Raw genomic sequence first — 10,284 nt, forward strand, 5'->3', positions numbered from 1 at the left:
AACAAGACTCCTGCTTTAGGCACGCACTTGTTATAATATTTCTTTCCAAAAATACACTCAATAGGCTGAAATGAATAAAATCGGAAATGCCGCTTTTTTCAAAAGCCTTTGTCCTAGCATAAGTGCAAGCCTTTGATATGCAGCAACTTAGGATTTCTTCCACGAATAGTACATCTCCATTGGTTTGTTAACCTGAAATGTTATGCAAGAAATAAGTACTTTTGTTAAGATTTAGCGTTGCAATTTAATAACTACTTTCGATACCTTCCAGAACTTGTCATTTACTTGATGTAACGTCTGATTACCATTCAATATGACCAGTTGCTGGGGTTGCGGAGCTATGTAAATACAAAAATTCAGCATACGATAGGCTTCTGGAAGTTCTGCGCCTAAGTCTAGAGTCAGACGCATGGCTAAATACTGGCTCAAATGATCCACTGCAAAATTTAGATATTTTAATTAAAGTACATAAAACAGAAAAACATTTTTGCTTTTTACCTGTAGCGTTGGCTGTGGTTTTTATATACCGTATGCAGTTTTCTTTTAAAGCTTTCATTAACTGATTATCACCAGCCATTTCAGTCGGATGTGGTTTAAATACCAATTCTATTTCATCATTTATGCCAAGTTCGCCGGTACCTTCACCCTCTGTATCGATATTGGAGTCGCCCTCGGTGCGACAATCCATCTGTGAATCAGATTCCGACTCCTCAGATCTTTCCGATGTCAGCACAGACATTGCACGTTTTGGTTTCGAACTGCTCGAGTTCGACGGCACCGGTGATGGTGTACTACGCATGGACGGTGGATTAGAGCCACCGTCATCATGTTGCATTCGACTAGTGCTGGCACTGCTTCCTGACGCTGATGCGGCTGCCGCCGAAGTGCTGGAATGTGTTGAAGGTGCAGCTGCTGTAGGTTGTGGTGCATTTCCACTTTCCCTATTATCACTATCATTGCCATTTGTAGCGCTTTCATTATTCGAATTATTCGCATTGGCAGAATTGTGATTTCCATTGCCATTGCCGCCGCCATTACGGCCACCACAGCCTTTGGCACGAAAACGTTGTGGTCGATTTTGCGATTGCAATTTAATGCCTTCATTTATGGAGTTAACTAATGCCTGCTGAGATTGAGTTTGGTTAAATTTCGCCATGACCTTTTCTTGTATGGCTTCGTACTCCTCACGACTGGGATAAATTTTCGATATTAGAAGATCGAAATTTGGGTCCGGCCGTAGTGAACGCTTTGAGACAAGTTTTTTGCGGCAAGTGGGACATTCTTTGTTGCCCGACCGCAAAGCGGTGATAATGCAATCTGAACAGAAACGATGTAAACACTCCTTGGTTGTCATCGTCTTTTTTAGCATATCCAAACAAATAGGACACATCAATTCACTGTGCAGACTTCTAGGTGAGACTGCAATCTCAGTATTGTCAGTGATGATTTCCTGTGGATTGCGTTGTAGCTCGTATAAAGATAAATCCCATGTTTTATTCTGTGCAGGTTCCATTGATGTCATAACAATATCTACTTTAACACTTTCTAAACATTTATTTCAATGTAAATTTGTAAAAAATCTCAAATGCTTTTCACTATTTTCACCAAACACAACAATGCAGAAGTAATTATAATTCGAAGTATAGCGAATAAGGTTGCCAACCCTTTTTAAAAATAATTTCGAAACATGAATTAATACAGCTGTACATAAAGTAGTTATTTTTTAATTTTTGCAGAAGTATTTATATAAATAAATAAGTTAATTAGAATAAAACGTTATTATTGACATCACAGTGTCAAATTGCATTTCAGTTAATTATTTCGATATTTTTTTGTGGCAATAAAAATATATAAAAAGGGGGATAACAAATATTATTAAAGTTTCTAAAAAAGAATGTATTTCATATTTAATTGTTAACTTTTATATTAAATTTTGTTTATTAATGAAAACATATAATTAGTTTATTATATAAATGCAATTTAATATTTACAGTATCAATATATTTCATTCGAACGGCAACCCTGAAAACTCTGTTCATTGATGCTGCACTGCCATGCCTACAGCAGCAACAATAGCTGCCGAAACAACCAAAACAACAATGCCAGCGCTCCGTCGATAACGCTGTTCGCACTCGTTCCGGCCAAGCGAGATCAAAAGTGACGGTTATCGCAGCCACTCCGACTCAGTACACATTCTGTTGTTTACGTTTGCGTACGTTGTTCGGACGCACAGCAGCGTAGTAGTATTCTCGCGCGTAATCGCCTATTTGCCGGTGGCTAGTCACAAAGTGTTGTGTTTTGCTTATTTTATGTGGGCACTTGCACCCGCATGCAATTGCAGTATAAAATAAAATAAATTCGCTCATAGTGAAAATGTGCTAAAAATACGCACACATCATTTTACATTTTTCATGTTTTGCAACGCATTTCCAGTGTGTAAATTTGGAAGCAAATAAAAAAAATTCTGTTACACATTAAATACAAAATTGGCAACAATATAAAAGAAACTGAAAGTAAAATAAAATAAAATTACTGTTTTTCTATTACAACTCATTGTTGTTGTTCGTGTAATTGCATAGCCTGATTGCACATGAAAAATTATTTTTCATTTTATTTATTGAGCAACGGGTTTTAAGTATCACATGCAATTTGAGTTCGTATTTTGAACTAACGGGTTGCGTGCATATACATACATATTCGCCTATGTAAATACATACAAATTTACAAACAAACATTTGCGAAAGGTGCCGACGACAGGTTTGGATAAATTGTAAGTGGAAAAGTGTTTTCGTACATAGATTAATTGGCGTTATAGCGATAAATAAATATTGTGTTACCGGTTATTTTGAATAAAATATATTTCAAGCTTATTAGCGTCAGTTATATTTAACTATACATTTTTATGGCGATTGTGATTTAATGTGCAGCCGTATAATTATTTATAACACAAATTGTTTTTTTTTTATTTATTGCACATGTGCGTGTATAAATTTTTTACATAAAAATAATTTACTTTGAATAGGAGTGAAGTATGTAGAAAAGGCTATAATTCTTAAAACTATGCCAGCAATTCATTATTTTTTACGTGTTAACTACTGAAACATACATTGGGCTTGTAATTATGAAAAATAAATTAAATAATCAATAAATTAACCTAATTGTATTGCACTTTAAAGCAACATTTAAATTAAACTAAATTGTATTGTAGTCTAAAAAAATCTTTTAGTACTCCTATATTGTTTAAGTGTACTAAATCACTAAAAAAAAATGTAGAACAGTTTTAAAATTTTTTTAAAATATTGTTTGGAAAAATATTGTATTTGGTATTATTTTATATATTATTTTTAATCATATTTATTATAATGGAATATTTTAATATTTTTATATTTAAAATTATTAACCAAAAAATTTAAAAGACAATACTGGTTAGTTCGTTTATTTAGATATTTCCTTCGAGCTCTTGTATTTTTTAACCTCTTGCAAAAAATCATGATTTTTCGCAACCAAGTTTGTATAAGTTAAAACCTACACTATATTAATTGTGAGAAAAAATACCTAAATTTCATTTTGGTTCCAGCATAAATTAGAAAAACAAATATTTAATGCGATGCAAGTGCCTTTTAATTATCTTTGAAACAACATACTCATATAGAAATTTAAAAACTTATTATTTTTATTTAAATATTCTACATACATACATATTTCTATATATGTATATATATATTTCTATATATGTATGTATGTAGTTCTGTTAGTGATTAAAACGTCTAAAAAAAGTTCACCAAGTTTCAAGTGTAAATACATATGTTGCAATAATGTGACTTTAAAATCACGGTTTGTCTTACTTGAAGATTATTAATAATAAATCATCGCTCTCATGACAACAACATCCGTTTACGAACCAAGTTAAAGTTCCTTTAAAATATTAATTTTAAACTTTTAAATGACATGAAATGTAAATTATGGCTGCCATATGAACTCGCACACAAGGAAGAGATAAGAAAATTTTAGAAAATATACGTTTTTATTTTTTTAAGTGCGTATTAACGTAATTTGTAATTTTTTATAATTTTATAAACAGAAGCAATACTCGATTTCATTTTTAAATGTGATGTGGATGGTGGTTTATTTCACTGTGATAGCCTGAACAGATTATAGATTGCCACGAAGTTTTTAAAACCCTTAAGAAGCCGTTGAAGATCCTATAAAGTATATACATATGTATATAAATGATTAGCGGCGCGAACTGAGTCGTTTTAACGTTGTCTGTCTGTATATAAATGAGCTAATCCTGCTGTTTTGAGATATTAATCTGAAAATTTTCATACGTAGCGTATAGCTGTCATATAAACTGACCGATAAAAATCAAAATTTTGCATGGAACATTTTTTAAAGACAACCGTACAAACTCTGAGCAAATTGTTGATATCGGAAGTATATAGCGAATATATAACTTTTTTTGCATTGAAATTTATATTGATTTAAATAACATTTCTTCTTCTGTAGAAAAGTCTAGTAAGTTGTACTATTTTCGTCTAAACTTAATCTGCCAATTCCTACTTGTACTTTTTTTGACTTCTAGCTCGTTGGGATACCAAAAAAATATTTACCTTATTTTATTAAAAAAGGTCTGTAGTCAAACCAAATTTAACTTTTTGGATGTTTTTAGATATACATAATAAGCTTCAGAGAAATGAGGAAGAGACAGAATTCAATAGATTTTATGAATATAGCTATAAAATACTCTATAGACAAACAATTTCCGCTCAGAGCTTAAAATAGTTTTAATTTTTTAAAAGTACTTGTAATTCCATAACTTGGCATAAAAATGAGTTTAATTTCCTAGTCTATTGTTTAATCCCATATACTCGTATCATATGGTCAAAGATGCTAAAAACCATTATTTCGGTTCTCAAAAAGTCTTGAAAAGTTCGAATCTGCACTTATATTTACATACATATACCCGTAGAAACGAACAAATTTAAACACATTTACGGTATTTTAAATTTAAGTCAATTAGTTTATAGTTTGTTGTTGCATTCTCTTAACAGTTTCAAATAAAATTTTCCTGCTCATCAATCTTTATGACAAACTAAAATTATCAAGTGCGTCATAAATTACATTTTACATTGCAAAGAGGAGCGTAATTATTTTTTTTGTTTGAAATTATCTTGTTTCTGCTGGCTAATTTTAAACAATTTTAAATTATCACACGTCATATTTAAATTGAATGCGAGCCTAACGCTTGTTACTTAATGAAAATGGGAGGAAGGGTCTTATAACTGCGTTTTCCAGTATTGCGAAAGTCATAACCGGTCCATTATTTTTAGAATCCAATAACTGTACACAAAATAAATTACGACAGCCAATTGTCAAACTTGTATTAATATACATACATACATACTTACTTGTATATATTAACGGAATATTAAACAATATTTTGGGGCTAAAGTCCAAAGGTTGGAGACTTTCTCAACTAGGGACTAGTTCATAAGTTATAGATATTTGTGGACGAACGGAATATGTGGCATGGCTTCATCAGCTCGTCATGCGTCTCTCACCTTTTCTTCGGGTTGTTAGACTCTACGTGGCAAACTTAATATAGTGTATATTAGGGTATAAAAGTACATAGAGCGATTGTGACATTTTGGGGACAAAGCTTACTCTATGTGAGTGCTGAAACTCTCGTACATATCTATTATATATTTTATAAACTAGCTGAAAAATGAGCTAAACACGAAAATTAAAATTCGGCGAAAGCACTGAAGGCCATCTCTGCCGAGGCTTAATGAAGACTTGCATTAAAATATGTGAAAACAATTTTTTTTTTCGACAGTCCGGATCAAATTTGATCAGACGATATTTTATTTCATTCGTGACAATATTGATAAATTAATTATTACTGCATACACGAAAACAAATTGGCAATACAAGGCGGACTAGGTTAAAAATAGTGTAAAATTCGTTTAGTACCATACTCACAAAATTCTGTGAAAGCACTGAATTTTTGTTTAAATTAATTTATAATTTTGACTTTTTCATTATTCTTTTTAAATTTAATTGAGACAAGAAAAAACTTTATCTTCGGTTGAACTGAAGCTAAAACACCCTTTACTAATACAAAAAAATCCTTACAAGAACTTAAATCCGATCGTTCAGTTATTATATTATAGCATATATGTAGTTATAGTGGTTCGATCTGATTTTAAAAGCTGTTCGAAGTATAAAAAGTTCGATTTTTCTAAAAAAAACCCTTTATATAAATTTATAGAATAGTGCTAACATCCATGCGGTGTCATTAATTGATGCCAGATGTCCGGAAAGCCTTAAAAAAAATGTGCTAAGAAATTTACCAAAAAGCCGCAATTAATTATTGTTTTTATTGTTGTTTAGTTGAGTTTAAATATTTCGAACTTACGAACTTAATTGCTCAGAGGGTAATTATTTATTAGCACAATTAATTATTTGCAACAGCATAAAACATCTCCAAGTGCTAACAATCAATAAAAAAGAACTTTTGTTATAAAACGTGTGTAAGTTCATGCATAGTATGTATGCATGTATTAGAAACAGTTATACAAAAATTTGAATTTTGGCGTCCGAGTGCTTTAAGCGCATGACCAACATGCTATTGGTTGTAGGTTCGACATCACTCTGAGGCGAAACTTAATTTATATGAAAAAGTTACTTAAGAATGGCGTAAAACCATTAGACTAGCTTGACAAAAAAGCGGCTATTACCAATTGGCGGCAAGGTTGGGTCAGTAATACTTATCTGGCTGCTAATATAAAAGATGAGATCTGGAGAGAACATTGGCAGCAGGCAGCAGGAATGAGCCATGCTTAGCTGCTTCTGAGTGGGTACAACCTGGCAAGGTTTAAGGAAATGATCAACCTCCCCTGATACAAATTCCGCCTCCTTGCCGCTCTCTATGCAGGACAATGCAAGCTCAGGAAGCACTTCTCTAACATGGGTACGGTCTCGTGTGCAAACTGCCGGTTCTGCGACATGGAAGAGGAAATCCCAGAACACCCAATTCTGAATTGCCTAGCAATTTGCAGAATTGTTCAGGATGCTGGACCTTGGTGACCATATATGATATAAGGAAGGGAACATTAGACCCTAGGTCGCAGTGCAAAACCTGAAATTTACTATATATCTATCTAAAAGATAATTTCGAAGCAAATGAGCTCCAGTGATAGACCCAATTTCACTTAGTTCTTTTCATACCCTGAACAGGGCATGTTCAGTTTGCCACGATAATCGTAACACCCAATATCGGAGACCCTACAAAAAATATATTTAAATGATCAGGCGATTTAGCCTCCTCCTTTTATATATACGCGAATTAATTTTACAGTTTTTAAGATATCGATCTGAAAATTTGCACATGTGTTTTTCACCCCAAGAAGCTCCTCATTTGTTTATACAGCCGTTATCGGATCACAATAAGATATAACTCTCATGCAAACTGATCAATCCAACTCAAGTCCTTACAAGGGAGACCCTTTTTCATTTGACGCGATATTTTCCCGAAATTTGGCATAGAATGTTATCCAAAACAACGCTACAATCTACAAAGAAATTTTTCAAATCGGACCACTACATCACACAGCTGCCATTAAAACTGATTGATCAAAATATAGGAAAAGATCTTTTTATACCCTTTTATGTCATTGGAAGTGCACCTGTGAAGGGTATTGCTGCCGAAGCTATCGTTTTTGCCTGTTTTAATTTATATCTCGTATGTTATATGTAAGTATGTATGAACGAGTATCGACTAAGTGTTAGACATAGAATTACTCTTACTTGTCGAAATGCGCGAATCGACTTTTTAGCGCTTTAAACTGGCAATAAATAACGAATTTTACGATTTCCCAGCTGCTGCCAGACATTCGATTTGTTTAATATATACTAATTGTAAATACAATTACTAATTATATGCAGCTTTCGTTGCTTGATTGTTTGGAGAGCACACAATGTATTTGACCAGTCAACAATAGCGAAGAAAGAAAGCTTTAACAAAATCTCGGATGCATATATACATACTACAAGTATAAGTATGTATATGAGTATATACATAGATATAAGTATATACACATATGTATGCATTCGATTATAGAAAACGTTAATTGCATGCACTATGTGAGCGTCAAATAAGCAGTTAGCGTTAAAACTGTTAATTTACAACACCTTTTCTGTCGCTTGTGTACAGTTTGCTGAATAAATTACAACAAAAAAATACAATTTGATCATTGTAACGAAACAATGGAGGTTCCTAATTGCAGCGGCTGTCTTCGTTACCAAAGTACTTTCTAGCCTAAGTCCTTTTTATACTCCCACATTGTAATTTGAGAGGTTATTGAATAAAGAGACGCGCTAGATCTCTAACTGAGATCACTTTTTAGAAGAGGATCAAGTTTTTGAGAACATTCAAATGATGTAACCGGACTGTTACGGATTGTAGAATTGCAATTGTAATAATCATAAGCACAGATTAACCGGTTAACGGTAGACTACGATCTTTATATAACATAAGCTCCAGTAAAAAGAAGATAATTATACATACATACATATATGCAATAGCAAGCTTTGGTTATCTATAATACGCATTGTATAATTGCGATGGATTGAGCAATTTAGCTTTAGAAAGAAAAGCGTGTTATCACGAAGATTTCTCAGACAATTTTCTGATTGCTTGACTTAGTATTACTAGACCATGCGACAATATTCATGATTCACGCTCTGGAAGACCAATTGTTAGAAGTGTTAATAAAGTAATGGAAATCGTTTAGACCGACCGTCTATGTTTCAAATGCTCATGAACTAAAAATTAGATACGAAGGTAGCTCGATGTATAAGTGTCACATGAGTTAATTTGCCTCGTGGCACGAGTTTTCATTTGCAAATTAATTTAATTATTAACATTTACACCGGAATTCGGAGTCAGTTGCCTCAACTTAAGAGTACTACGTCCAATTTATGGTCGTCATAATCGTCCTTTCATATCAACAATTGAGCGTCTAGTGAAAAAGTTTTGATCCACAGGAACAGCACAAAATGTTCCCGTGTCAATAAGACAAATAAGTGGCCATAGTGTGGAGAATATTGCTGCCACTAACGCAACAATTGAGGATAACCCAAATCAGTCCCTCACACATCGAAAAGATCTTGGCCTACATTCTTACAAGATCAAATTGACGCAAGAACTGAAGCCGCTTGACCACCAGTATCATCGTATGTTCGTGAATTGGGCTGAGCAACAACTTGAAAATGATCCGAATTTTCATCGAAAAACTACCTTCAGCGGTGAGGCTCATTTCTGGCTGAATGGCTTCGTCAATAAGCAAAATATGCGTTATTGCTCAGGCAGAAATCCACACGTACTCCATGAGTCACCATTGCATCAAAATTACGGTTTGGTGCGGTTTATGGAACGGCGGCGTCATTCGGCCATACTTCTTCCGTTATGATCAAAACCGGCAAGTTGTTATGAATGGGAAACGCTACTGCTGAATGGTAACCGAATATTTTTGGCCCGAATTGGTTGATATGGACTTGGACAATATGTGGTTGCAATAGGACGCGCCACAAGCCACACAGCGAATGTCATAATCGATTTGTTGAAAACCAAGTTTGGTAAAAGTGTTATCTCATGAAATAGCCCAGTGAATTGGCCGCCATTCATAATTCCCGTCCTGCTATATGGTGCAGAGGCTTGGACGATGTCAACAACTAATGAGCCGACGTTGCGAGTTTCGAGAGAAAAGTTCTGGGAAAGATTTGTGGTCCTCTGCGCGTTGGCCACGGCGAATATCGCATTCGATGGAACGATGAGCTGTATGAGATATATGACGACATTGACATAGTTCAACGAACTAAAAGACAGCGGCTACGTTGGCTAGGTCATGTTGTCCGAATGGACGAAACACTCCATCTCTGAAAGTATTCGACGCTGTACCCGACGGGAGAAGCAGAGGAAGAGGAAGACCTCCACTCCGTTGGAAGGATCAGGTGGAGCAGGACCTGGCTACGCTTGGAATATCGAATTGGCGCCCCGTGGCGAAAAGAAGAAATGACTGGCGCGCTGTTGTTAACTCGGCTATAATCACGTAAGCGGTGTCTACGCTAATTAAGAAGAAGAAGAGAATTGGCCGCCTCGGAATAAAGATTTTCAATGATATCCCAAACTTTTGTAGCAACTAAGAAGCTTGTGGAAATCGGCTTATAAATTGAACTAATTGTTCTCCAGGTAATAGGGAATTTATGAGAGTCGTACTATGA

The 10,284-nt window shown here is 34.3% G+C and overlaps 1 protein-coding gene across 2 annotated transcripts; it reads right to left on the bottom strand.

The window, feature by feature from the left end:
* On the bottom strand, positions 1–1,648 carry LOC105233736 (E3 ubiquitin-protein ligase RING1). Of its 2 annotated transcripts, none has more exons than XM_011215888.4 (3): positions 499–1,648; positions 265–437; positions 1–192 (listed from the first exon to the last, which is right to left on the bottom strand). In XM_011215888.4, exons 1-3 carry the CDS (start codon positions 1,520–1,522, stop codon positions 148–150), a joined length of 1,242 nt encoding a protein of 413 aa, XP_011214190.2. In that variant the 5' UTR covers positions 1,523–1,648; the 3' UTR covers positions 1–147. The 2 variants fall into 2 exon arrangements, with proteins under 2 accessions (XP_011214190.2, XP_049303809.1); XM_049447852.1 differs by having other exon boundaries at positions 256–437; positions 499–1,644.
* Between the last annotated feature and the right edge of the window lie 8,636 nt (positions 1,649–10,284).

The sequence above is a fragment of the Bactrocera dorsalis genome, chromosome 2, assembly GCF_023373825.1.
Source record: "Bactrocera dorsalis isolate Fly_Bdor chromosome 2, ASM2337382v1, whole genome shotgun sequence".
In the NCBI taxonomy this organism is placed as follows: domain Eukaryota; kingdom Metazoa; phylum Arthropoda; class Insecta; order Diptera; family Tephritidae; genus Bactrocera; species Bactrocera dorsalis.